This window comes from Neolamprologus multifasciatus, chromosome 11, assembly GCF_963576455.1.
Source record: "Neolamprologus multifasciatus chromosome 11, fNeoMul1.2, whole genome shotgun sequence".
Lineage (NCBI taxonomy): Eukaryota > Metazoa > Chordata > Actinopteri > Cichliformes > Cichlidae > Neolamprologus > Neolamprologus multifasciatus.
Genome location: NC_140449.1, coordinates 14,222,859 through 14,250,688, shown reverse-complemented (window position 1 = coordinate 14,250,688; position 27,830 = coordinate 14,222,859). Strand labels below are relative to the sequence as shown.

The following is a 27,830-nucleotide window of genomic DNA, read 5'->3' as shown; positions in this document are numbered from 1 at the left end:
CTTTAATATTAATAATTGCTTTTAATAACCGTGAAATGATAAGAAACACACACACACACACACACACACACACACACACACACACATATATATATATATATATATATATATATATATAGTTATATATAGTTATATATAGTTATATTCCTGATCTGTAATATTAGGGAAATATTACAGATCAGAACAAGGAAAAAACATATAAAGACATCCCGTGTACGCTTCACAATCTGCAGAGCAGACATCAAGAGTTACTGGCCGTCCATGACAAAGTACAACAAACAAAAAATGACAAGGAAAAGAACGTTTGAGAAGAAAAATATGAAGAACTGGAAGAAAAGCACGAGGAAAAGTAACAAAAATGAGAAAAACTGGAGAAAAAGTGTAAAAACCTTGAGGTGCAGCATGAAGAGCTTTTCCGAGAGATGACAAACCTCACAGCACAGAACAAAGATCTGCTGGAAGTGTGCCTGAAAAAGAGGAAAAAGCACTTCACGTTTTTCCAAAAGAAAGACTCTGTTGCTTCTACAATTCAGCTGGACAATAGTTGCCCAACAGGGGCAAATCATACAATAAATGACGCAAATAAATTCAGGGTCTTATTCAATCTCAGTGTTGTTTAGAAAACCCAAAGACACAAGAAAGAAGCATCATTCAGATTAGCCGCATATTAACTTAAAATCTGATGCAGCCATCCAACACAATCTCAGTCTCCATGTCTTCTCCAGGGAAAATAATTATTTAATCTTCAAAAGGAAACATAGTGAAGCTTTAGTTTGGATCCCAGCGAGAGAAATAAATAAAGGAGTGAAATAAAGGAGTGTCTTTTATCTGTACCATTCCTTTATCATACTGCATCCGACCACAGACCTTTGTCATGGTAATGCTGTTAGTCTGCTGCACTGCTGGTTCCAGTCTGGCCTGAGGGACTTGTTAGTTAGCAGCATGAATAAGGACATCCCTTGGCATCCCCTCCGCCACAATACAGACCCTTCTCCAAAGCACAGGAGAGAGTTACACACCTGCTCCTTAACACAAAACAAGCAATGAAGCATCTTACTCTGTTTTCCCATGAACTCTCAATTACACGTTAAGCTTTAAATTGGACACTGTAAATTATGAATGTAATAAAAATCTAAATGGAATTTGTGCATCTGTTTCTTACAGTCCAGAGAAACCTGAACATAGTTGGTAGTAGTATTTTGGCAGTCGTAACAAGTTATTTGCTAACATTGCAATAATACTGAGCCCAACCAGATATATGGAAGTGTAAAAAATTTCTTTTTAAATGGATTAAAACTTCTTTATTTTGGCACCTCCCGTATGGGAACACCACAGCAGATCATTCTCTACCTCCTTTTACTCTGTCCGACTCACAGGATGATTAATCTGAACTTGCAAGTTATAGAATTAAACTCTTTGCTCCTCCCGTCAGTGGCAAAATTTTCAATCTGTTTAACAAGACAGAACTGAATGTAATTTCATACACTTCTCCGTCCACTTTGCCTTACCTGCACTTTTTCTCACCTCTCTTCTGAACCTATAATACCACTTTAAGAGCAAGTTGATTAACGTGTTAATGAAACTTTCAACTTTAAAAATGAAAACGCATCAGAGAGGCTGAAAACCGCAGTCGCAGCGATGGCAATTTCAACTTTCCTTTTGTACGGTGGCAGAACAAAATGTGACTGACATGTCAAAGTGACAACGCTTTGTCAATAAAGGTTAAGGTCAAAAGTTCTTCTCTCCATCACCCCCCCCCCCCCCCCCCCCCAAATCCATGCAGATGAGATAAAGACACTTTGTGTTTTAAAGGTCTCTGGTTTAGCTCAGACTTTGGGAGATTCTGCATCCCAACTAAACCCCGTGAGGATGACTTCAAAACAAACTCAGGAAAGGCAGTGAAAGATCGGAACCTATTATCCGCTCCTCTCTGTCCCTGACAGCTTGCAAACAGTAACCCTCCTCTGACGCTGTCATAACCTTTAGGAAAGACGAGGCTTGTTGCCGAAAAGGCAAATGGATAATCAATTAGGCTCAGATGGCCGTGAAGTAAATTTGTTTATTTTAACTTGAATCTTATTTTGAAAACAATTTGATGTTCTTTTTGTTCTCGTAGCGCATCTAATTCATTTTCATCTTATTGCACTTTGGGTAATCTTGTCCATTACAGACTTTTTGTCCACAGCAGTATGGGGTCTCTTCTTTTACTGCCCATGCTTTCCTCTTCTCAGTATAAAATGCAGACTTATGGCTTTAAATTTTCTCCTCCTGGCAGCGATTGAATCAAATGCATACTTGATGATGTGGCTGAACTCCTCTATCCTCGAGTGGCTGAATCCTTCTCTCACCCACGGGTGTGATTTCCAGTATCCAGGCAGCCCAGTAGGGCCCAAGCAACCCAGCAGGAAAGCCCATCAGCTTTTCATCCACTTTTCTTGGAAAGGACCTCTTTGGTGATAAATGACAGTGTGTGTGTGCTGAATAGTGCTTCTGGTTTGACCCTCAAAAGGGACCTTCTCTTTTTTTTATTTCTTGTGAAGAGGGCTAATTACCATGTTCTGTAGAAGAGCTATTGAGGTCTTATTTAATTTGAAGGCAGCAGAGAGGATGAGATAGGGGAGGAGGGGGGAAAACAAGCCTGTAAAATTAATCTTTTCTCTCAGGTCCTTTGGCACACGGGATCTGTGATCAAATTTAGGCTCCCACTGGACACTAATTTGATATCACATTAATTTGGGCTTTACTCAATTTTCAAACCTGCATCCACTCCATTATCACATGCATTTTGGGAATCTGGAGTCTGCAGAAGGAAAAATGAGATGATTTCACTACAGTTTCACCAGCTTATTGCATCATTGCATAGCTCAAAGTGCCAGCTGCTCTTTAACCACACCAGCCTTCTTTTTGAGAACTATTTGAAGCTCTATGTGCACCTACTGTGAAATGGAGAGGGGAGATTTTGGCAAAGTATTTAATTAGTACCGAGGGGACTGGAGGATGGTGAAAGCAGGGATCAGGTGTCATGGATTTACAACAATGTCTTCCTGGCAAAGTAGTGCCCCTTTACTGCCAGCTCCTTTCAGAAAAGAAGAAAGGGGGGACGGGGAATGTGGGACTTACTTTCTCATTAAGCAGCTAAAGACAAAAGCTCTCAAAGTGACCTAAGGAAACAGCTATCAATGAATGTGTGGATCTTTTACTCCTAAACCGTCAGCTAAAGGTGTTCATGGTATGTGACTGCTTTCTGTATTACTGTACATTTCCAGGGGTGTGTAATACAGAAAGCCTTTTCTCCTATAAGACAAGACAACGAACCTTTGAATCTGCACTGGAGTGTTCAGAGGTTAAATAACTTGACCTTTGGAGGTCATTCTATTCAATTAAGCCACTCTCTCACTGGCCACAGTGACAGGCTTTTTTTCAGTTTTTTCCCTCTATGACATCGTCTACTTCTTTCCTTTTTTTCTGGCTGGGGGTCAGAAGTGGGGCACTGTTGTAGGAATTGAGGATCACCGAAAACCTGAAACACATTCAAAGCAGATTAAACAGCCTATTTTTACCATCACAAGACTCTTCATGTGTCATTAACACAGGAAGGTCTTGAATGCTGTTGAGCACAATAGAACAATGACTGTTTAACCAAAATTTCACTGTGAAAGGTTTTAGTAACAGAATATAGCCGTGTTAGCTGTCAGAAGGTAGAGGGACAGAATCCTACTTAGTTAGTCATAGCTCAACCTCACCACATCCACTTTTAATAGACCCAACAGAGCAGTTTCACATTATATGTTTTAATGGCACGTTTTAGGTTATTTACCCATGGGGTCGCCACAGTGGATGGCTCTCCCTGTTTCATTTACCACAGATTTTACACCGGATGCCCTTCCTAATGCAATCCTCCCATTTATCTGGGCTTTGGGACCAGCACTACGAGTAGACTAGCTTGTGACAGTCCCCGTATCCTGGCTATGTGGCTCCTTCCGGTCTTGAATCAGGAACATATTATCACTGTATATGTTGTAGAAATGCTATCAAACAGCTTATATACTACCAAGTATTGGTCAGTCCATGCTACATCTCACAAGATATTTCTAAAGATATTCGTTACCTCCATTAATATGGATGAATCCTCATGGTAATTTTCATACTTTTGCGTTGGGTCCAGATGACCTTTTTCTGGTTTTTGGTTTTGTGGTGGTATTTAATAAGTATTGAATAGATTTAGGAAAAAGAAAATAGTGATTGCGCCTGGTTTGATTGACAAAATCTCAGCAAAAACAGAAATATTTCCAGCAGCTACAATAACTGTTAGTTATCATGGTTATTAGCATGTTAAATACAGGCTAAGATGCTGGAGCTGTTAGCATATGATAACATTTAGCAGAAATTAACATTATTTAGACCTCTGGTTGTGTTGTTTTGTGTTGTCTGGTGTTTAGTCTAAAGTGAAAGTAGATTATCAAAAACTGTAATCTTGGGCCGACCAATGTGTTTCATTTTAAAGGGATAAAAAAAAGTATATTGTTTATTTTAATCGATTGTAACGCTTTGTTAATGGAGACACAAACTGAATAAACCAGGACTCGGCGCACATCTCATGTAAACAAAGTTTACATTGACAGCTTCCAAGACATTTCTACTCACGTGTAACGCAGTAGGCACTTCACACGAGAACAATTGATATTGATTTTATGATATAAGTACCTGTTCAGTGGAATGCACATTAACATTCCTGCTGCTGTTAAGATATTGCAGTTCATGGCAACACTGGCTGAGAAGTGTGGCTTAGGCAGCAGGCTGAGTGGCAGGTATCTACATGTACGACTGAGTGGATGTGTACAGGCGAGACAGAGTGAAAAAGAGTGTGTGTGCAAGGTGCATGCATGTGTGCATTTGGGGAATTAGTCAGATGTTTGATTGTTTGGTTGGCTGGAGAAAGATAGAAGGAAAAATGATAAAGAGGGCAGAGCTTGGCCTTGTTACTAAGGTACTCGCATAAATGCATGTGTTTATGTATCCCGCCTTCACATCATTTCCAGACATTTTTTGGCATTACCTATGGCATTGGTCATGTTTGAAGCAATACCAGAAATGTGTTAAAAACATGGTTGCCCAGATTATTCACCTTAAATGATAAGGATGTATTTTTGTAATGGCGTTGGCATACATAATGCTTGGTGTATTGCATTGCAAATATTGTGACTTCCTTAAATGGGGCATGATAGAATTTCACCATAGGGGTCTTTCCTTGCTGTCCCATGCCAAAAGCATAGAAAAGACTGTGTATTATCTTCCCGTTGCTCTCTATTTTGTGTTTGCTTCCAGCCTCTTTGTTTACAGGGTTGAGTTGCAGTGGCTGGAAGTGAGTTGAAAAGTAATCTGAGATGTTTTACAGTAATTAGTTGTCTTTGCTGCTGCTGTGGAGACTGCTGCACTGCCTCAGAATGGGGAATCGGGGACTGCAAGGGGGTTGGGGTGAATGTGTAAGTGGGTGGATGGCAGGGTGGGTGTGGGTCCCTTCTTTTGTAGCCTGCACTACTCTCCCTCGCCGTCGAGAGAGGGAATGGGCCGAGGCAGCTGTCACTTACCATGTGAATGTTTCAAGGGCGACCCAGGGGTCTTTAGAAAACTCTCCTTTTTTTTGCCCCCCACCCCATTTTTCATGAAGAAGCAGCATGGAGTTTCTGAGCCACAGTCGGACCCAGAGGAGGGGCTTTGTTGGATGAGAAGGGGGAGAGTGAGAGAGAAAAAATAAGCCTGGGGAAGGTAAAGGGGGCACTTTGCTGCCAGGCTGCCCGGTACAGGAGCAACCTGAGCATCAGCAGCACTGGTGGGAATAGCGCTGCCACGCCGTTATATGGAACTGGCACAATTTGACCTCAATGTGAAAACTGCTCTTGGCTGGGAACTGTGGGAGTTCAACTGAGCCGTTGGAATACATTGTCTCCATCTGGGCGCACTATCCCATCGGTGGCGTTAACAAGGAAAGAATTCCTCCATCGCAGCTCCCACAACAAAGAAGAAAGGGAGAGGAGCAGAGCTGGTGGGAGGAGAAGTGAAGTGACGGGAGGGGAGGGGAAGGGTGCACTGTGAAGGGAGAGGAGGGCATTGTTTGCCTGTGACTGTGGGCAACGGAAAAGCATGAGTTATCAGGACATGTGTGAGTGTGTTTAGAAAGTGTGTTTGTATGCGAGCATGTGTGAATGAGTGCACTTGATTGAGTGTGAGCTGGAGGGAGCATGCATGTGTATGCGTTTGGGGAGCCTTCAGTTCAGGATGTTGGAGGTGGGAGGCCATTCAAGGGATGCTCAAACAAAGCTGGATTTTTTTTTTCTATCTTTGTCTTCTTTTTGAACGGTGATTGAGGAGTAGCTGGATTCCTTTACTCATGCTGTTGGGCTCAACTGTGCTTCGGGGTAAGTGTAATTCACGTAAGCTTCTAACCGCCAAAACTGCCACTAAGTCAGGGCTGGCCTAGAGAGACTTTGGTTTTGCACTTTGCCGGTCAGGGATTAAACTAAGAGGTCGTAGCAGTGAGAGATCCAACTGAAGGATTTTCTGTATTTACTCAGTTCGAGAGGCAATAAAATATTCCAAAGCATCAATATGAATGGATCATTCAAATGTAAGTACATAAGTGTATTTTATTTAGTTCAGCTATATATTCTTTGTAAACAGTCTCTCAATTCCTATTATGGAGACATGCTCCTTTTACAACAGCTACAACTAGCACATTGTATTTTATATAGTAGTGCTGTATTTCACATTTAGAGGACAGTGTGCAACCTTGTACAATATCCACCCTAAAATGTTATGAGTCTCATGGGTGAATGCACAGCTGCCATCCCTGATTAGGGAGCACTACAATGATTACTACTTCAGGACCTCCCTCAACAGAAACCAGCACACAACAGTGACACAACATTAAGGCTCTACTGTTCTGATTGATGATTATTGTTTGCCACTAATTACCAGTCCACTCGTATCGAGCTTATTACACCAAATCAGTGTATAAATATGTTGAAAAACATACAATACAAATATCCTCTATATGGTATTTTATATGCTCATAATGCATACACACATATAAATGAATATTACTAATTTTGATGTTCGTGCTTTTATACTATATACAAGTCCCTTTACTATAGTCATAATCCATTTCATCAGGAAATGGACTGCGGTCGTGTATCATAAATCACAGCTGAGAGCAGAGAACGGGCCATTTGAATTAAGGGCCATTTTAAAGGTGGTTAAGTGATGGGATGGTTAGGTCAATATCAGTTAAATAGTAGAGTGGCTCTCTGGTTGCCTGGCTCCCTTTCAACTACCATTGTGCAAAAAGGTGAGAGGTGTATATCAGATCCAGGGATGCTGAGAAGGGATTCTTTCATGAAATAATGTAGGTCACTGTGTTAGTACATGTCCTCCTTAAAAACTGAATGATTATTGTTTTTTTCACTCTATATCCGGTCTAAGGGGCCAAAGCAACATAATGAGAATAAGAATACATAACCTTTGTATTTCAAACAGAATCTCCTTTTTACTGTAGCATGTGATGAAAGTGGTCCTCAGAATATCCTCACACAGTGTGCTGTGAGATCACTGTAAGAGCAGCCGTGTAATTTAGTAAACGACCACACATGTGGTGCGGTAACCAGAGAAGGCACACCCTCTCTGCTGAATTGTTAACCCATATGGACAGAGCCACAGACACTCTCTCGCTTCCTCGGGAGACTGCTGGGCAGTGATCTGGGCTAACTGGGTAATCATTGATCTTGAGGCTGGGGCTTTGTCTGGGCACTACTCTCTGATCTGACTGTGTACTCCCCTGTGGTTTCTTAACTGCATCATCTGCTCAGCAGAAACATGCATGATGTAGGTAATTGCTAGCTTAATGCACATGGAGGCATCATACCAACATAGGTCATATTTAGATTCCCATCCAGTTAAACACTGTCAGATTTCATCTTACTACAGTGATCAAGCATATGTAACTTTAACTCCTTTAAGGGTGGGCCAATTTGAATGAAACTTTTCACAACCATCGTCACACATACAACTATATATATATAATAAATAAGAATTGAGTCAAACAAAAAAGGAGAACCAAATGAAGGACTTTAAAAAGCCCGCCTAAGGCAGATCTGATTAAAATTTGTTTTGTATATTGACAGTAGAGAGAAGCTCTCCTTGGCTGTAGACTTTTTTGTCTAAGAAGCTGCAAAAATAAAGAAGCTGCATCTTCAGGCTATTTTTTAGCAATCGATTATGGCTGTAATATACAGAATAACTGTCTATCTTTATAGCACTGTACATCCACATCCTCCGCATTCTCAGTAGTTTGAGGAGCCAACATCCCAATTTCCTCTTTGATGACCCATAGAGGCCCCCCACAGATCTTTAGTCACCAAGCATGACCTGAATTGACCTCTAATAATTCTGAATGGACCAGTCCAATCATGACTCAGAGGGAGGACCTAACCTCAACAGCACCCCTCCCTGTGCTATCCTGATGGGCTCACCTCAGCTCCACTAGACCGAGATAATTACTCTCACCTTTAACCTTCCTGTTAAAACAATGAAGGCACTAAGCTGAGGGACAGGCAGACAGGCTAACATCGTAAAACTGTCGTAACAGTAGTTTTGATCAGGTTAGATGGTGATCAGATCATTTTTGTATTCAGAATTCTGCAGTAGTAGTGTGGTAATAGGAGAGAGTCAGGCTTTAGCTGGTGACCTTTATGGAAAACTATCAGCTTGTGTAATAACAGTGTATACTGTAAGGTATGCTACTGATTGGTGTCTGTTACACCAACAAGTCCCCCACTACTCTAATGCCGCTTAGTTTTCCTGCACCTCCTCTTGTTGTCACCCTCTAGAAAGGCGATGTCTGTGTGTTAATGGCTGTCATATTTGATCAGATCCTTAGCGGCTTTCCCAGGACTGGTCCAGGCTGAGTTACAGAAAGCGCTGGCTGATTGCCACTGCTTTTTCTGTGCCAGGCTCAACAGTGGGATCCTCGACAAGCCTGTCACATTGATTTCTAAGCCCAGAATATTTCGGTTGGTGATGTGACATAGAGGGGAGTGCGTGTGTTTGCGGGTGTTTATGTGAAATCTAGACAAAGGGATGGGGAGTATCCTGGCCAAGTATCTCTGATGCATTTTCCTATGGTCCTTCAGTGCCAAGAAAAGGGCAACACTGGCAAAGAAATGTAGCAAATGGAGAATGTGAGACACTGATTTACTTTATTTGTTAGCAGTTTTCTGGACGTGTAAGCTATGCAAGGAGTAACTCGTGCCTTTGAAACTGGGAAGCTATGCTTTTAAAATAAGTATTATTTTGTTGATTCACAAAACGAGCAATTATTCATTGCATGATGACCCCCTTGTCTTATTTTAGGTAGCTGAAGAAACTCCCGCATGCATGGCCGCTGGCCCTTACCTGACCTATTACCTCATTAGCCACTGGGCTGAAGGATTATGGGCAACCTCATCAGCCGGCCCAGCTGCCTGGGCCAGAAGTCCAAGCATGTCAGGTCAGATGAGAACTTTCTGAAGGAGTGCTACCAACGAAGAAAAGAGTGGCAGCCCGCAGAGCAACATGGGGAGGCCAAAAAGGAAGAGACTTTCAAAGACAAAGCCAACGACGATGCAAGCAAGGAAAGAGAGGTGGAGAGTTACAAGGAACCCCAGGAAATTGATCTTAAAAGGGAGCAGGGAGTTGAAACTCCCATTTCAGATAAACCCCTTCACAGCTCTCCTGCGTCAACAATCAGGAGTACCAGTACTCTAGAAAATGCTTGGCAAGGCAGCCCGTCTCCCATAAAAACCTCTCGAAATGGTACGCTGACAAGGAGGACAGTGCCTCCTGAGTTCGCCAGATCACCTCTGGTTCACCCAGAGAAAACCGCTGCAGAGAGGAGGGCCAGCTTCCAGAGGAGAGACTCTAGAGAAGGAAGCCCCTGGTCCTGGAAGAATGTGGCATCACGTGAGGTCACAGAAGTGACAGAGGTGACAGAGACAACTGTAACAGAAATTGTGGAAGTGACAGAGTATCCACCAGGAGATAAAGGAGGGAACCCGATTGTCACCAGAACCGTGAGAGTCTTGAATGGTGTCGCGGAGGAACTTGCAGAGGTTGAAAAAAAACCACGACTCTCAAATATGAGAAGTTGTATCTGGTTTTCTTTTCACTCTTTCCATTATTCTTTCTATCCTAGAACTCTCTCTGTCTGTACAAGCAATATGTTTTTTGGGTATTTCTATATCAAAATTTTTATGAATGTCTGATTGTCTGATATGATTGTCTTTACTTTGCAGCTCCAAAGTTCAAGCTCAGATCAGGATCCCACCCTGGATAAATGGAGGGTAGGTTTTACCCATATCATATTTCTGTTGTAGTTAAGCCGATTATATTTCAGGTGAAACAACCTTGTTTTAAAGAAAATAATTTTTATTCACAGTTAAGAAATTGATACTGATATGTTGTGGTCTTTTGTCAAGGGAACAAGATCTGCCTTGGCACTAAAGGATGTTTCTACAGATTCTGAAACATTTCTCCAAAACCTGGAAGCTTTGCTTAAATGGGTCAAAGAAATAGAGGAGCTCACAGCAAATCAGAAACCCCCATCATCAGAGGTGAAAGTGGTGAAAGCACAGCTCCAAGAACAAAAGGTTTGTTATGTTCAACATCGCATCATGTTTCCACTGAGTTCTGCAGCGGGCAAAAAGAATTACCTATAGGAAGATGTCCTGAATCCATGGAAAATGCTCTAGTGCTTCCGTTTTAAGGTAAATCTGCTCTATTCAGCAGTGAATGGGTGGTGTTTATCACCACAATGAGCTTCAGTAAGTCTTTGTCTACATGTCCTGAGGGCATATAAAAGCAGGGAAGTCTCTCACCTTTCAGCGGCAGTCACACCCATTGTGCGCTCTTTGGAGGAGGTGAAACCTGTCTGGTTCTTGATAATGTAGGTTTGTGAAACAGGACTCCCCCCTCACTGACTGGCACAAAAACAGGAAGAAAAACAAAAAAAGCAAAAATAAAAGGAGAGGCGGCTTTGAGAAATATTAACATTAGGTGCAAGCAATGTCGCTTCTCAGAAATCGTACATAAAATGTTAAGAATAGGTTTTCTGTAAGCAGTATGAATAGTGTTTGTGATTCCACATAATATCACTTCACCTGAGATTTTCAGCTGTTTCACAGCTCTTGCAGCGTCTCCTAACAGACCGGAGGCGTAGTATGACCTCCATGATGTCAGAAGGCACTCAGCTGGTGGAGGCCCATGTGGGAGAAGAAGGGGAGCAAGTAAAGGTCAAACTATCCACTCTTAATCAGAAGTGGGAGGCCTTACAACAGGAAGCAGAACAAAGGTGAACCACTTTTACTATCAATATTGATTTGACAAGACTGCATCACGAGACAAACATCACTCACTGATTACGGGGACTTTCGTAGGAGGGCAAGCCTGGAGCTCATCCTTCCCAGGGCCCAGCTGTTCCAGGAAGGAGTAGACAGCTTGCAGCAATGGCTCATATCTATGGAACAGACTCTAGCTGAACTTCGAAATGCAGAAAGAGTAATGCTGCATCTCACAGAGGCCTCCGACCGGGCCAAGGTTAGAAATCTAAAGCGAATGGACTGCCATGCAAAGTAAAGATGGATTGTATTGTTTAAATAGAAGAATAGATTTTACAATACTTTTTTTCTTCCTTTAGGCTGTTGTTGAAGAAATTCAAGTTAAAACTGCTGAACTAGGGAAAATACAGAAGTCAGGTCATGAGCTAATGGAAGCATTATCAGGTAATGTTTACATACATCTTTAAATTAGTTATTGTAGATGGATGTATTAATAGAAGTTCTGCCCATGTCTGCCCCTTGTCGCTTATTTGATAACTCCTTCATTAATCAATACTATTATATGAGAAGACTGAGATGTGATCTACCACTCGTTCAAACAACTTCAAACCAAACACTGCACTTCCTTGCATCCTCAGCAGTACATCTGCCAAGCGTGATGCTGGTGGTTATTTTGATGAATGGCTACTGTGTAAATCTGGATTTACCTTTTCTTTCAGAGGAGGAAGCCCAGCAAGTACAGGAGAAGATGGATGCTTTGCGTATTCGTTGCTCTGTGCTGAGTCTGAGCAGTCTGGACGTGCTGCAGAGACTGGAACAAGCGCTTGAGGCCTCCAGTCGTTGTACCTCCAGCCAAGAGGACCTCCACCTGTGGCTGGGTCGCATTGAGCGGGAGCTCTTGGGGGCAGCAGGGGCACAGACTCATGCTGGAGATGCAGTACTATGTGCAGCTGAGAGACAAAGAGTAATGTTTACACATAATTAAAGGTTTTTAGGGTTTATACAAGGAAATACCACTTGATCGCCATTGAAAAGTGGAAGTGCAAAGCTAATGTAATATGTGGGCAAAAAAAACATCTTCACAGGAAAAATAATGTGAAGAACTAAGTACACCACCAAATTCAAAAGAGCCATCTAAGCAGCAATAAAGTAATTGCTTCTATGTGACTTTATCAATCTGTCATATTATTGTGGAGCTGGGGTTGGCATTTCATTTTCCCAAGAAGAAACTGGGATTGTCTGTTGTAGGTTTCTTGACGTACTTGGGATTGTTGTCTTGTCACCTGATCTAATTTTGACCAAGCATTAAATGGTAAATGGCCTGTATTTGTATAGCGCTTTACTAGTCCCTAAGGACCCCAAAGCGCTTCACACAACCTGTCATCCACCCATTCACACACACATTCACACACTGGTGATGGTAAGCTACATTGTAGCCACAGCCACCCTGGGGCACACTGACAGAGGCGAGGCTGCCGGACACTGGCGCCACCGGGCCCTCTGACCACCACCAGTAGGCAACGGGTCAAGTGTCTTGCCCAAGGACACAACGATCAAGACTTTCGGAGCCAGGGCTTGAACTGGCAACCTTCCGATTACAAGGCGAACTCCCAACTCTTGAGCCACGATCGCCTTAAGCATTAGCTGCCGTCAAGTCGGTTGTTGTAGAACAGTCTTGCTCTAATCGCACTTTAATGAACTTTAAGATTTAACTGAGACCTGAAGACTCTGAGAGAAATCCATTAGGTTTTGTGTAATTTCTTTATTGTTACGTGGTGTTTTTACTTAAGATGTTGGAAGCCTTCAGAACATATCTATTTGTATCTGAATGATAAATGTTTTGTTTATGTGACAATACTGTGTATTTTTAACAGCTGGAAAAGGCAGTGGTAAAGGAGATAGCTTGGTTCAAAGATACAGCAGCCAAACTTGAGAAGCTGAAAACTATTGATCTTGATCCAGAGCTCATCGCAGAACAGGTCTATGAGCAAAAGGTCAGGACACACACACACACACACACACACACACACACACAAACACAGACATGATATATTATACAGTACATGCTACAGTTTTATAAGTCCATCAATAGGAATGTTTGGTAACTGATTTTAACTTGATATAATGTTGCCTGTACAGATTTTAGCAGTTGAGATTCTACAACATCGGTTCAATATTGAGAAGATGGTAAAAATCACTGAAATCTTGATGACATACAGCGATGAAGGGGAAACTGGCGATCTTCGGGTACACTCTCAACTAAAATTTCATCAATGAAGCAAACACATACACGACTCGGGAGGTTTGAATGTATTTTTTCCACTGTTACATCTCCTGCAGACCCCAATTGAGGCTTTACAAGAACAATGCAACACCACCTCAGCTACCAATTCCCATGTGGTCCTGCAGCTTGAGCATGCTCAGTCACTCCTTCTTCAATTCTCTGAGGGCTTTGCTGAGGTTTCACCGTGGCTTGAAGAAACTCAGACCCTGATTGGCCAGCTGTCTCTCACCACAATTAGCTATGAGGCATTTCGGGAACAACAGGACCTTTTACAGGTAAAGAAACCTGCTTTCCCATATCAGAGTGCCAGCTTTTCTCTTCTTTCATCACCCTTTTTGTGCTGGTGAACAATGAAGTCCTTTCAGACTTTATAGCCACTGCCACTATTTTTCTCTGGGTAAATGTGCTAATCTGTTAAACCACAGTTCATTAATGTAATTTACTTCATGACAGGGTTACTCTTCTGTTGTGTCAGGCCTGTCACTGCAAATGACACAAAGGGATTTTTTAACCTTTCCCTGTTCATTTCAAATGCTTTCTGGTAAATAAAGTGCTCTCTGCATTGTTGAACATTTTGTTTCTCTCTTGTGCTTAGGGTCTTCGGGAATCTATAGCTGAACATAGACCTTTGATTGCACGTTTATGCTCTCTGGCAAAACGCCTGTCAGAACTAAACTCCATTCAGGGGGATCAGTTCTGCCGCAAGGCCACAGAGGCTGAGGAGCAGCATAGAGCTATTAGAGACCGCGTGAGAGAGACTGCCAATCTACTGGAGGAGTCCTTGCCACGATTCACTCAGGTAAGAATCCTTGTTTGGAAATGTTCACCAGTTTGTCCTATACTGGTTCACAGCTTAATGTTTTCTTCTTCCTCTAGCTGAACGAGAGGATGACTCTTATCAAAGAGAGTCTACACCGCCTGCTCAGTCGCATACAGACACCCACCTTACTTCAAGGTCTCACGCCAAGAATCCAAGAGCAGCTGCAGGACAACAAGCAAACCTTGGCTGAGTTGTCCAAACTTGAGTTAGGCCTCAGCAGCGTCAAAACACAGGCAGATGAACTACTGGCTAACACTCGGGCTGCCGGGGATGGATCAATCAGCACAGGTGACCATATTCTCAGATCTCCTGAAAACAAAACAAAACCACAAGCTGCAATGTTTTTATTATATGGAAAAGTTTAAATTCTAAGCAGTTTGCTTGCCATATCCTTGTGATCCCAGCAATTCAAGAGCGAGTGTCCAGCTTGTCCCTGCTTTGGGATGAGACACATAATCAAGCTAAAGAGAGGGAAACCTGGCTGCTCAAACTCTTGGACCTTGCCATTAAATACTGGAGCGATGTCGGCGATGTCACAGCTGCTCTTAATGATGCTCAGCAGGCGGTTTTGGATCTCAATGCTAGTCGAACAGACTCTGAAACAATACGTCAGAGCCTTGAAACCATGCAGGTTGGTCTGGAGACTTTAAAAGGAAGCGTGTGTGAAGAACCCATATTGTTAGAAAGACATGTTGTAACTTTTTCCATCTTTTCAACTTATAGACTCTCAGGGAGGATATAGACAGTTTGCAGGGAGATCTGGACAGTCTTGGCGTTCTGGGAATGGAGCTGATGTCAGCATGTGGGGATACTGACAAACCAGATGTCACAAAGAGCCTAGATGAAGTATGAAACATATCTGAAAGTAATTTTTTTTCAGCTGATTAAACTGTGCACTGACATACAACCATATATTTTTGCTGGCTTAAAGCTCTATTGCACGTGGAACAACTTAAGCAAACTATGGAATGAATGTCACAAAAAGCTGGAGGACTCCTTGCAGATGGCACTGCATTATCAAGATACCATGCAGGTATGTGTCCAAGTGCAATACAAAACCATTTATATGGTATGCATACATTTATAATAACATACATGTCATTATCACAGCTATATTAAATAACACACCACATCTTTTTACTATCAGGGACTGTTTGAGTGGTTGAAATCAGCTGAGCTGAGGTCTGCAGAGGAGTTCGTGGTAGGAACTGACTTGGAGTCAGTCAAAGAACAGCTATGTGACCTCAAGGTGTGTTTATTCTCCATACTGCCCTAGAACCTGCAATTACATTCATTCATAACGGCACCTTTGCCTATTAAAAGTAATGTGTTCTCTTGGTATATGTTTGCGTACGGTATCCCTTGTTTTAGGAATTGAAGCGGGAACTTTACCAAAAGAAGATTGAGATAGAAAGTCTGAACCATCGGTTTGTGTGTCGGCTGTCTCCAGGCTCAGAGCGTCCAGGCTCAATCTCGCCACTGTGTGACTTCAGACAGCGCTGGGACAGTCTGGAGTCAGAGACTGTCAACAGACAGGTAAGAAGATGACAGCAGGTAGAGTGATGCAATGCTAATGCTAATGTGGCTATTAGCTGCTATATCTGCTGTGCCACGACTTCAAAAGACATTTTACTGAAACAAAGGTGAGCTAGCCTGTAATGAATGTGTAAAAATTATCTGTTTCCAATGTTTCTAATGATATATACTATCCACTCATTATGTTTACAGCATCAGTTAGAGTGTGCTCTGCTGGGTCTCGGTCAGTTTCAAAACACACTGGATGAGCTGCACACTTGGCTTTCCAGGACCACTGAACAACTGCAGGGCAGCCAGCCAATCAGCATTGACCTGCAGGCATGTGAAATAGAGCTGGCTAAACACAAGGTTGGTGGTGGCCTTAATAAATACAGATATACTGTGACATTTCAATCCAGCCTTTCAGTAGGCTACTTTGTCAACGCTGGAAACTTTGTGTGTGTATGTGTGTGTCTTGTTTATTGTATGCTTACACACCACCTATCTGAGTCATCTGATAAGAGTCAGAAATAACTAACACCAGAAAACACTTAGCCCAAAACAATCCAAGCAATACATTGCGGAAATACTATACATATGCATTAAATCTCTTCCCTCCTCCTTTTACCTTTTCAAAGGTGTTGCGGAATGATGTTATGTCTCATGTTCGCACAATGGAGTCCCTCAACAAGGCAGGCAGGGGGCTGCTGGAGGTTGGGTCCGCAGAAGGTCCACATGGTCTGCAATCTCGATTGGAGCATCTCAATGAAAGCTGGGAGTTTGTCCGCTGTGAGACTGAACGAAGGCAGCTGGAATTAGAGAACAGACTGAGCCAGGTGAAGACAGAATTATATTGTTACACTGGATAAGAAGTCTTTTTGATTGTAAAACATGATTCAGTTTATTTATAACAAATGTTGATGCACGATATATGTATATTGTGTTGGCACAGGTGCAAGATGTAACAATGGAGATTCAGGACCTTTTACAGTGGTTGGAGAATACAGAACTGAGACTGTCCTCTTCTAAAACCATGTGGGGCATGCCGGACTCTGCAAGTGAAAGGCTCAATGCCCACTTGGTGAGGCTGATTAGAGTTTAAAATTAAAAATGTCAACTATAATCCTGGAAACATACATGTGAAGATATTGGTTCTAATTCTTTGGCTCTCCTGACTTGACGTGACAGGAGTTGTGTAATGAGATGGAGTCAAAGCTCCACACCTATACAGATGTGAAGAATGCCATTCACAGGATGCTGGAGAGCAGCGGTGTTGTGCGGGGATCGAGCACCGAACACAGCTTGTCGATTCTTGAACAGAAATGGGCGTCTGTTTACAGCAAAGTCCAGGAGCGAAAGGTCCTTTAATATAGCACAGTCAACACGCTGCCTCATTGAGATTTGTTTTCAGTTCCAGTATGTTTTATTGCAAATACATGTTATTACAGTGAATCAGAGTGTATGGCTTTTTTCTACAGGCACAGCTCACAGAGGGACTCAATTTGGCCAAGGAGTTTCACAGCAGTGTCCAGGAGCTACTCACTAAGATGAGCAAGTGTGAAGAGTCTATGGGGAACCTGCCAGCTCCTAGCTTTGTTCTGGACACAGTTTGTGCACAGCTGCACAGTCACAGAGTAGGTTTTATTTTATTTTTTTTAAATACCTGTTGTATTTTTGTTTTTACTGCTTCCAATCCAGAGATCTAAACCCTGTAATATGTATTGGCTTTTCATTTATGAAATGCTTTTATCTATACAGACACTGGTGAATGAGGTAAACAATTATGGAGAGAAGAAGACCACAGTGGAGAACGCAGGCCTCAGACTAACTGAGCTCAGCAGAAAGGACGACTGTGATGTCATTCATAACCTAATCATGACCGTCCAGGATCGATACAAAAAGTTACAGCAGCGGACTTCAGAAAGAGGAAGGATGCTGGAGGATGTTAAAAAGAATGCCAAGCAGGTATATTTCATCTCTAATATACAGAGATATGTAACCTTGATCTTTCTCACGCGTGTATATGAATCTAATGTGCCACACCCACGGAGAGCTTTGTATAAAATGTTTCTATCTCATTCAGTTTAATGAATCTTGGCGCCTCCTGGTGGACTGGATGACAGAGGTCGAACAGACATTAGACACACATAAGGAGATTGCAGTGTCCCACGAAGAGATTAAGCAACAATTGACAGAGCAAAAGGTACATTATAAACATGGTGATATGCTGTATGTGTGTAAGCACCTTTGCTGTTCACTTATGTGTCACTCATTTGCCGATCACTCTTGTAATTAGGAGTTCCAGAAACTACTGAGATCAAAGAGGCCCATGTACGAGGCAACACTGAAGAGCGGTCGCAGTCTGCATGAAAGAGCTCAAACCTCCCACGATAGGCAGCATCTGGAGAACTTAATGGCTGAACTCAAAGACACATGGGACACCATCAGTGGCAAGTCCATGGAGAGGTACAGAACTGTATACCGTATACAACTGAATTTCTACCAATAAATGAGCCAACCATTCACATTAATACAGGTTAATGACCAAAAAAAAGCATACTCAAAGTCTTTGTGTTTTCTGTTTTCTTTTAGGCAACACAAGCTAGAGGAAGCACTGCTGTTCTCAGGAAGATTCACTGATGCTCTGCAGGCACTGAACGACTGGCTGTATAGAGCAGAACCCCAACTGGCTGAAGACGTACCTGTTGGTGGAGACAAAGACATGGTCAACAATCTCATAGACAAACACAAGGTACCCACAAATACAGTTTGGAAAAAATCAGTCTTTGCAACCAACCCACAGGACTTATTCTAATGTTTTCATTCTAAATGCAGTGTTATTCATTTCCTCATTTTCATATTAGAGGGTGTAATGCAGTCTTGTACACGAAGTGTTTACTAACAGTTGTATATCACATGTATTATTAATGTATATACGTACAATTAATGTTAAGTGCTACTTGTTGTACTCTGAATTTGCAGCTCCTTCTTCACAGTCCTTCCTCATGAGTAAAATAAAATAGTTGGTTTTAGCCTTTTTTTCTTTTTCTCTTAGGCCTTCCAGAAGGAGTTGGGAAAGCGAGCCGGATGCATTAGGACCCTGAAGCGCTCTGTGAGAGATCTGACCAGGAGCAGCACGGCCGACGCTCACTGGCTGCAGGAGCAGATGGATGAACTGGATGGCCGCTGGGAAGCTGTGTGCAAACTATCAGTCAGCAAGCAGGACAGGCTGGAGGCTGCGCTTCAGCAGGTGTTGTACACGAATAGTAAAGGCTGTGAGGCTGTCCTGTGTGTGCAACAGCTGTTTTAAAAGTAGAAGCTGGAATTTTGACATTCAGTATTAAATGCTGATCCGACTGTGTCACTTAATCTGTCAAGACATAACATTTTGCACTGATTTCTTTAAGTTTTGTCAAAAGTCATGAAAAAACACATGATGTGAAGCACTAATAAGGAGCAAAACTCCCCTCCTCATTCTTGTTAGGCTGAAAAGTTCGACGGGCTCGTTCATTGTTTCATGGAGCGGCTCACCGAGGCCGAGAGGATCCTAAAATACGGGGTCATACCAGAGGAGGAGGAAGGTCTGCTTTCCTTTCGCAAACAGCACGAGGTCAGTATAAAATTTTGTCACTCCCTGTAGAGAAATTATTTTTTTTCCCAGCTTATCAGCTTCCAGTGAGTGCAGAGGACAGACTCTGGTACAGAAGAAGCTGGTGCTGATAAGAGTTTAGTGTTTGGCTGAAGGTCAGTTAAACGAAGCTGTCCTTGAGCGTAGCTGTAAGGACGGCTACCTCGAGCATCAAAAAACTCATCCAAGTCTTTTTATTGCTCCGCCACAGGAGTCGCTGTCTGCCTTGCAGGCTCAGGCAGTGGAGCTTGAGAACATCCAGTGTTTGGGTGAGGAGATTCTTGCCTCCTGCCATCCAGACTCCATAATCACCCTAAAATCGTGGATCAGTGTCACTAAGACACGCTACGAGGAAGTGAGTGCCTTTGTGCCAAAGTAATACACACAAGGTTCTATTTTCCTTTAATTATATTAAAAAACAAATAATTTGATCGTTTAGGTAACTGTTGCTATCAGTCACCAAAATGGCTTGAATGCTGGAAGATATGCTGGTATAAACAGCAAGCTGTGTAATTTTCTCCTCCTCTTTTGTTTTCCGAGTCAGGTTCAGACCTGGGCCCAGCAGCAGGGCCAGAAGATCCAAGCCAGCTTGACAGCGCTGGAAACAGAGAGAGAGGAAGTCCAAAGACTGCTGGACTGGATCTCATCAGCAGAGGAAGCCCTCAGCCTCAGAGATCAAGAGCCTCTGCCTGAGGCGACAGAGCATAACCAAAAACTCATTGAGCAACACACAGTATGAGTTCTTTTTCTTTGAGAGCACGAGTTATCTACCATGTTTGCACTGCAAAACACTCAGTTTTACAACATGCTTACTGTACTTTGTAGTCTCAGTTATGGACTCCTCTCCGCAGGTATTCATGGAGGAGTTAAATAAAAAGTTCCCAGAGGTAGAACATGCCACAAAATCCTGCAAACACAAGAGCATTTCGAAGCAGCAAGTTTCCCCAAGCAAACGGCCGCTCACCAGTAAGCCACTGTGAAAACAGCATTCTGTGCATGCATTCGTAAAGGGTTAAAGGTTGAGTAGCTCACTGCTAATGACCTGTCAAGCACATACAGTATCATTTGACTGAGATGAATGATGACTTTCTTTGTCCAGAGAGAAGGAGCGCTATGAAGTTGCAGCCTGCTATACCAGTCCCCCTGGAGCACCTTGACCCTCAGACCCCACAGCTCAGTCAGCTGGTCAGTGAGTGGCAGAAACTTTGGCTCCTGGCTGTGGCGAGACAAAACCGCTTGGAACAACACCAGCAAATGCTGAAAGAGGTCATTGTGCTTTTTGCAACATAACTGTAATAACGTTGAGAGACTCTGGTACCATTGTAGGTGGCCAAAACAATAAAAATGTTTTTGAAATTATTATTAGGAAAGACATTTTGACATTCAAATATTTAAAAAGGTTGTGATATTTTGCTGTTTCCCACAGATGGAAGAATTTGCAAACTTTGACTTTAACATTTGGCGAAAGCGTTACATACAGTGGATTAGTCATTTGAAGTCTCGGATCTTGGACGTGTTTCGCAGCATCGACCGGGACCAGGATGGACGGATTAGCCAGAAGGAGTTCATCGATTATGTTCTTGCCTCTAGTGAGACTTATTTACCAATAATAATCAGTTCATTGCTGACACTAATGTAGCTCTCATTCTGGATTATAGTGCTTTAACTCTTTACGTTAAGATCTGCATGGCTGGTGTTCAAGATAAGGCTTTGTACTCCTTCTGTAGAATTCCCCACAAGCTCTCTAGAGATGAACGCTGTCGCCAACATCTTTGACATGAACAATGATGGTTTCATCGACTACTATGAGTTTGTGAGCGCGCTCCATCCCAGCAGAGATCCCTACAGAAAAACACTGGATGCCGATCAGATCAATGAAGAGGTAAGAAGAGCGTGTTCAAAAGGAATAATTAAGAAAAAGTTAAACTAATGTATTCCTTATGAGGTTTTTCAACTCATGCTGTCATTATCCTGCCTTTATTAGGTGAGCCGACAGGTAGCACAGTGTAACTGTCCCAAGAGGTTTCAAGTGGAGCAAATAAGTGCCAACAGATACAGGGTGAGTCGACTGTTAGTCACTGATTCAAAAAATATGCAGCTTCATATTTAAAATGCTAAAATCCTCGACCACAGAGGAAATTAATGTCTTACATGGATTTCCTCTGTCCATCAGTACTTGTAATGCTGTGATATTATATTATTTAATGTTTGCTCCAGTTTGGAGATTCCCAACAACTGAGGATGGTTCGAATCCTGCGTAGCACGTTGATGGTCAGAGTCGGAGGAGGCTGGACTGCTCTGGATGAATTCCTGGTTAAAAATGATCCCTGCAGAGGTTGTAATAGTCATTATTTCCTGCATAACTCTAAAATGCCTTTCTTTCAAAGACAAGCTGTTACAAACCATAAAGGATCAAACATCTCTTAACATTGCTTTTTCAGCTATATCTAGTTGGCCAATAATGGCCTTTTAATTTGACATTCAGGTGAATTAGATTAAAAAGTGAAAGGTGAAACAAACTAATATCAAGAACTGACCAATTCATGTTTACCACTAAAAAAATCAAAAAGATCTACATGTAGAGCCATCAAGGCTAAAATCGGGTTAAATCTCGTCAAAAGTAAAGGTCGAATAGATGACTAGATCACAGCTGACTGTTGACCTCTTATATTTAAAGAAAAAAAAAAGCAAACTTTCTGTTTCTGATGGGCTCCTGTTGTTATTTGTTACATGGTAAGCTGATTAGGACAAGCCTGTGGACATTAAAACATTATTTTTCCCATGTGGAAAGAAAGAATGGCAGATTCCAGGTTTGAATCTGTTGGTTATGGAAAGACTTTGTAAAGGTCTTTATGAGGAAGAGTGTATAATTATACATGTCTGTGAAGGTTCTCAGTCATCCAGGTCATCGTAGTCTAAGGAGCTTGGAAAGAAAAGCATCTGGACTTCTTTAAGTTGCTTGAAGACGTTTCACCTCTCATCCGAGAAGCTTCTTCAGTTCTAAGGTCAAATTGTGGAGAGTCCCAGATTTAAACCCAGTGGGAGTTTCCCCCCAAAGAGGGACAAAGGACCCCCTGATGATCCTCTACCTAATCACATGAGCCAAGGTGTGAAAACGGGTGTATGTCACAATCAGCCAGGGTTTCGGGTGAGCTCATTGTGAAACCTGGATCCACCCTATCACGTGATTTCTTGAGGTCAGATGGCCCAGGATGTGAGTGGGTTCAACCAAAAGACAAAACTCCAAAACACAAACTTAACAATGTGGTGTATGCTGTACAGTGCATTGGAGAGACCAAACAGCCACTTCACAAGCGCATGGCACAACATAGAAGAGCCACCCCCACGGGACAAGACTCAGCAGTCCATCTGCATCTAAAGGACAAAGGTCACTCTTTCAAGGATGCCAATGTTCACATTTTGGACAGGGAGGACAGATGGTTTGAAGGAGGAGTGAAATAAGCCATTTATGTCCACTGTGAGTGACCATCTTTGAACAGAGGCGGTGGTTTACGACACCAACTGTCTGCCATCTATAATCCAGTTTTGAGACCCCTTCCCAGATGCCTTAATGCCCACTCACATCCTGGGCCATCTGATCTCAGGAAATCACATGATAGGGTGGGGCCAGGTTTCACAATGAGCTCACCCAAAACCCTGGCTGATTGTGACCCACACCCGTTTTCATATCTTGGCTCATGTGATTAGGTAGAGGATCATCAGGGGGTCCTTTGTCCCGCTTTCGGAGGAAACTCCCACAGGGCTTAAATCTGGGACTCTCCACCATTTGACGCTTTTTTTTCCAAGCTCCTTAGACTATAATTATACATATTTTTTTCTTTTTACCCTTCAACCAAATCTCAACATTCTTTAGACATCTTGCAAAGTTGTCTTCAACATATTTTAGCCATCTTTTCACTGAGTTTTTGTTGGGTTGGAGGGGTTGTTAACACAGCGTATGTGAAAAAAACTTTAGTCTTATTAATATCTACATGTTGGCTGACTATAATAATAGGTGTATCTATAAATAATGAGAAGTTTTGCCATTTTCTGTAAAATCCCTCTGTTGTGTCTTCAACAGTAAAAGGTCGGACCAACCTGAAGATAAAAGAGAAGTACTTGTCCCCTGCTGGGAGCACCTCTAAAGGTTTGACTGTCAGCAGGTCCAACTCAAGCCTCAGCCTGTACAGCAGTGCCTCTGCCCCCACCAGCCCCATGACACGCAAGGTAAGCTTTAAGCTGCGGGTCAAGCAACTTCCTATCTTTCTAATATTGAAATGAGAGAATTTCCATAACAATGTAGGATCAAGTTGCACCTTTCCACCTCTCAAATGAAGAACAGTAGCAACCAGAAAAAATGTAAATGTATTTTATTATGGAGACATTTATCAGTAATTGGTGTAACATATCTGGCTTTAGGCATTACTTCGTAGGAGTTTCTCAGGTGACCGCTGCATTCGCCCCAGGAGCTCCATAGCTGCTTTGGGGTCTGACCTACAGTTTGCCACAACAGGGGAGGATAACTCTCCATCACCACCAGGTTATTTTTTATTTTTTGCTTGATTTTTTTAGGCAATCTGCTTTCTCGTGCATCTAGTAAAGTTGCAATATTCACTTTTAGAACTTGAGAAACTTGTTGTGTTAACCCGATTCTGTCTGTTTTCATTCTTTTGCACCTTCTAGACGAAACTGAGAGGTTGCCCACATGATTATCTCTCCTTCTGAGCACCCTGAGTATGCTGCAGCGCTCAACCCAAACACAGCCTTGAAGCCCCAAAAGAGTGAAAAGGAAAAGTTAGGTGCTAAAAGGGGCCTGAAAATAATGGAATCATTCACATTTGACCAGGTGAAAATGAAGGAAAAATACAGGAAAGGTCACCGAAAGTGCTGCTAACAGGCGTGCAGCTTTGGGTAATCTGCGTGAGAAGAATGTCTCAGTGTGGACAATGAGGGGTCGGTCCAGATGCAAGGCAGAGATTTTTTTGTCCCTTTTTTCTCATTTCATATATTTGTATCTGATTGCGTAGAGAGTAAGAATTTCTGCATGGATACTTGCTGCATGATAGCCAGAGCATTGCTTTAATCAGAACTGCTTTTATTTTCCAAGCCTGCTAAAGATGAGCTAAAGTCGGACGGTTTCGGGAGATGTCAGTGACGCTCTGTTACTGATTCAAGGTGACATAGTGCTAAGACTCACATATGATGGCACTGAAAGGTGTTGTGTTATCTGACTCTGCTATCAACATCCAAAAAAAAAACCTCATATACCAAAATCATAACTATATAAAGGGTACAGTATGCCGTCCGTCAGCTTTGTAATATCTTTTTTTGTTTTTATGTCATTCCATGAAGAGGATATTGTTGGCAGGGCCACACTTTCTTTTGTTGTTGTTTTTTAAATTTTTTTGGACAGCATGTTTTCATATAAATGTATTTTTATTCTTTATTTTAAGGATGCTCTAAACACTGGAGATTGTTTAACGAACAATGCACTGAAGTACGACGGGCCATTGTTGATTTGTAGAGATTCTTTTTCTCAGGACAGGTTGTGTCTTTCGATGTATGTTTCTATGGAACATTACTGTGAACATGTAGATGTGTTTTTTTCTTCATAACACTGTACTTAGAAAAATTTCTTTAGCACATTTGTCTTTATAAATATGCACTTTTCTGTGTCCAACTACTGTAGATATGTTGTGCTAAGTAAGAGGATGTCTTACATATGATTTACACAAACTATAATTTTAGTTTGGGGTTCATAAAAAAATAATGTTGACAATTTTATGTCATGAGAATGCAGTGGTTGTATATTTAATATTTCTGTTAGTTTCTATACTTTTCTGGCATTTTAAGCAACACAGTATAGTTTTTTTTTTTGTTTTGTTTTCTGCCATTCAATCAGTTCAGAAACTCTCACATTTGTTAATTCATTATTTGCCTTCCAAAGATGTTAAAAAGAACATTCAACACTAGTTTCCTTAATAACAACACATGAGCCTGGACATGACAGTATGTATTGTTTCAGCAATAAACAACAAACTACATTTATCTTGAGAAATAATCAATTACAAGTCCACCATCATCATCATCATCATCCACTGGCAGTGTTGCAAAGCTTTTATTCTGTGGGTTAATCATAGACCAGTTAATACTTTACAATATGTGTAACCACTATGTTTGTAAGTGTCCCTTTGTACTAGATCCACCTGAGGTTGAGTAGCTTCAGTAGCTTATGTCATGGCATTTAGTCTATGCAGTTGTCAACTGAATTTTTTAAAGTCAAAAATGTTTTACGTGATGGAATACATTTTCTCTTTGCCTCGTGTTTGGAGACAGTTGATAATTTACTGTACTGTAAAAAATTACAACAGCCAGATTTCACTTCGATTGCTATGCACCCTGATCTTTCTGTACTGTAAATGTTTCTATACCCAGCACTCATTCTGATGTCTAACTTTAGATGAATGTCACTAATAATTTTACATCCACTTGTATAAAAAATAAAACTTTTGTATAAAAATATGAAATAGTTTGCTATTATTATTATTATTACATTTGCTAATATATAGTTCTAGGGTTGGTACCTACCAAAATGCCCTCTGTGGAGGAGGCAGAAGACCAACTACAATGGCAGAGGTTACTGGGGTAGTTGAGAAGCTCTGTGGTGCCAAGTTGCCAGGCTAGGATGAGATTCCAAAATCCTGAGATGATAAAGGTTCTGGCCATTGTGGGGCTGTCTTGGCTGACACGTGGTTGACATGGAGGTCTAAGACAATGCCTGTGGAGTGGAGTGATGGTTGCCATTTACCAAAAAGTGGGTGTGCTTAAATTTTCAGGGTATCAAGATCTTGAAAAAGAGTCTCCGGCTGACTGTCGAACCTCGGTCCAGATCTTCAGGAAAAGCACTGCCAGTTCTGTCCAAACAGTGGGCCAGGTCATCACCCTTACAGGACCTTTGGCTGGATCATATGAGTTTGACCCTCCCTTCAATCATGTGTTTTGTGGATTTGAAAGTTTACTGGGGTGAACTGTGAGCGTATGGAGAGTATGTGTCTGTTGTTACAGGCCACGGGGTCTATGTAAAATCAAAGTCAGAGCTGTCCACATTTCTGACACAAAATCAGGCATGTTTTCAGTGGATGTTGGGCTCCACCAGGGTTGAACTTTATCTCTAATCCTATTTGTCATATTCATTGACAGTTGAGGTGGTTTAGGTATTGAGTTAAGATGTTTTATGGGCTGCTCCCTATGAAGGTTTTCCAACCATGCCAGACTGGGAAGAGATCTCAGGGTAGGCCCAGAACATCTTACACTGTTGGAAAGCCTCGTTGTTTTTCTCAAATGGTGCCAAATTTGTAATGAAAAATGCATTTGTCAGTTCAGAGTTGAGGATGTGGGTTGCGTCAATGAAAGACAAATCCTCTCTGTCAAGGCATGCTTGGACGACTGACCGCTATACAGTCAGTTGTCCTGATTGGCTAATTATTTCCTTTTAAATTCCAAAAAACATTTTGTTTGTTAACATTAAACTGAATCTGCCATATTACCTGACATGGTATGACAAAGAAACATCTAAATATTAGGCTAAAAGAACATGTCAGTCACTTAAACTACAGAATGTGTCTGAAGGTCAAGTGTTTATGATAGATTCTCAAAGAAATGTAATCTGTTGATTCTCAGGAACGTTGCCCTCCTGTTGGTGACTCTTTCAGACTCCGTTGCAGAGTACATGCAGTACCAAAAACACAGACATATTTATTTAAACATGGGGCCCAGCTGTTTTGAAAAAGAAAGCAGGGTATTGTACTTCTACACAAATATTCCTTATGAATCCAGGTCACAGGAGTGCCCTTTAGCCTACTTCCAGTGCTGAGTGGCTTTGTGTTTTGGTTGTTTGTTTTTTTTTTCCTTTTTTTGTTTTTCAAAACAACTTGTGTCCTGTGACTGGATATCAGTCTTCATTTCCCAGTGATAAACACATTTATCATGTGGCAACATTTCTTTAACTGGTTATAAGAATGTTTTAAGTTTTAAGGGTGCTTTCAGACATGAGCACCTCTCTGTGGTTTGTGTGTTTTGACATTTTCAAAAACCCGGTTACCTATTTAATGTTTGATGTAATCAGTAGTGTTTGGTGATTGTGGCCAGCATGGTTCTGTTGAAGTCTTTTGACCCAGTTTTTATAGAGTTGACAATGAATTGATAAAGAAAGGAGAG

The 27,830-nt window shown here is 41.8% G+C and overlaps 1 protein-coding gene across 4 annotated transcripts in view; it reads left to right on the top strand.

The window, feature by feature from the left end:
• macf1b (microtubule actin crosslinking factor 1b) overlaps positions 1 to 27,651 on the top strand; it is a 31,806-nt gene extending 4,155 nt beyond the window's left edge. Inside the window, exons 1-40 of one of the 4 annotated variants that reach the window (XR_014877050.1) lie at positions 129 to 10,142; positions 10,326 to 10,373; positions 10,509 to 10,679; positions 11,214 to 11,380; positions 11,466 to 11,625; positions 11,726 to 11,810; positions 12,086 to 12,330; positions 13,241 to 13,360; positions 13,506 to 13,613; positions 13,707 to 13,925; positions 14,246 to 14,449; positions 14,527 to 14,758; positions 14,875 to 15,101; positions 15,194 to 15,316; positions 15,402 to 15,503; positions 15,618 to 15,719; positions 15,842 to 16,006; positions 16,199 to 16,354; positions 16,624 to 16,821; positions 16,938 to 17,066; positions 17,174 to 17,344; positions 17,464 to 17,619; positions 17,744 to 17,950; positions 18,069 to 18,188; positions 18,282 to 18,451; positions 18,578 to 18,737; positions 19,041 to 19,235; positions 19,470 to 19,595; positions 19,825 to 19,968; positions 20,158 to 20,346; positions 20,465 to 20,579; positions 20,713 to 20,879; positions 21,040 to 21,202; positions 21,341 to 21,495; positions 21,598 to 21,672; positions 21,831 to 21,948; positions 23,695 to 23,840; positions 24,033 to 24,153; positions 24,297 to 24,426; positions 24,457 to 27,651. Coding sequence is in view for 3 of the 4 variants with exons in the window: in XM_085178820.1 (XP_085034946.1) it covers positions 9,486 to 10,142; positions 10,326 to 10,373; positions 10,509 to 10,679; positions 11,214 to 11,380; positions 11,466 to 11,625; positions 11,726 to 11,810; positions 12,086 to 12,330; positions 13,241 to 13,360; positions 13,506 to 13,613; positions 13,707 to 13,925; positions 14,246 to 14,449; positions 14,527 to 14,758; positions 14,875 to 15,101; positions 15,194 to 15,316; positions 15,402 to 15,503; positions 15,618 to 15,719; positions 15,842 to 16,006; positions 16,199 to 16,354; positions 16,624 to 16,821; positions 16,938 to 17,066; positions 17,174 to 17,344; positions 17,464 to 17,619; positions 17,744 to 17,950; positions 18,069 to 18,188; positions 18,282 to 18,451; positions 18,578 to 18,737; positions 19,041 to 19,235; positions 19,470 to 19,595; positions 19,825 to 19,968; positions 20,158 to 20,346; positions 20,465 to 20,579; positions 20,713 to 20,879; positions 21,040 to 21,202; positions 21,341 to 21,495; positions 21,598 to 21,672; positions 21,831 to 21,948; positions 23,695 to 23,840; positions 24,033 to 24,153; positions 24,297 to 24,322 (6,342 nt within the window). In the remaining variant the exon portion in view is untranslated. Of the gene's footprint in view, positions 1 to 128; positions 10,143 to 10,325; positions 10,374 to 10,508; positions 10,680 to 11,213; positions 11,381 to 11,465; positions 11,626 to 11,725; positions 11,811 to 12,085; positions 12,331 to 13,240; positions 13,361 to 13,505; positions 13,614 to 13,706; positions 13,926 to 14,245; positions 14,450 to 14,526; positions 14,759 to 14,874; positions 15,102 to 15,193; positions 15,317 to 15,401; positions 15,504 to 15,617; positions 15,720 to 15,841; positions 16,007 to 16,198; positions 16,355 to 16,623; positions 16,822 to 16,937; positions 17,067 to 17,173; positions 17,345 to 17,463; positions 17,620 to 17,743; positions 17,951 to 18,068; positions 18,189 to 18,281; positions 18,452 to 18,577; positions 18,738 to 19,040; positions 19,236 to 19,469; positions 19,596 to 19,824; positions 19,969 to 20,157; positions 20,347 to 20,464; positions 20,580 to 20,712; positions 20,880 to 21,039; positions 21,203 to 21,340; positions 21,496 to 21,597; positions 21,673 to 21,830; positions 21,949 to 23,694; positions 23,841 to 24,032; positions 24,154 to 24,296 lie in introns of those variants that run through there. The other 3 variants (XM_085178819.1, XM_085178820.1, XM_085178821.1) reach the window with 3 other exon arrangements.
• Positions 27,652 to 27,830: the final 179 nt, after the last annotated feature.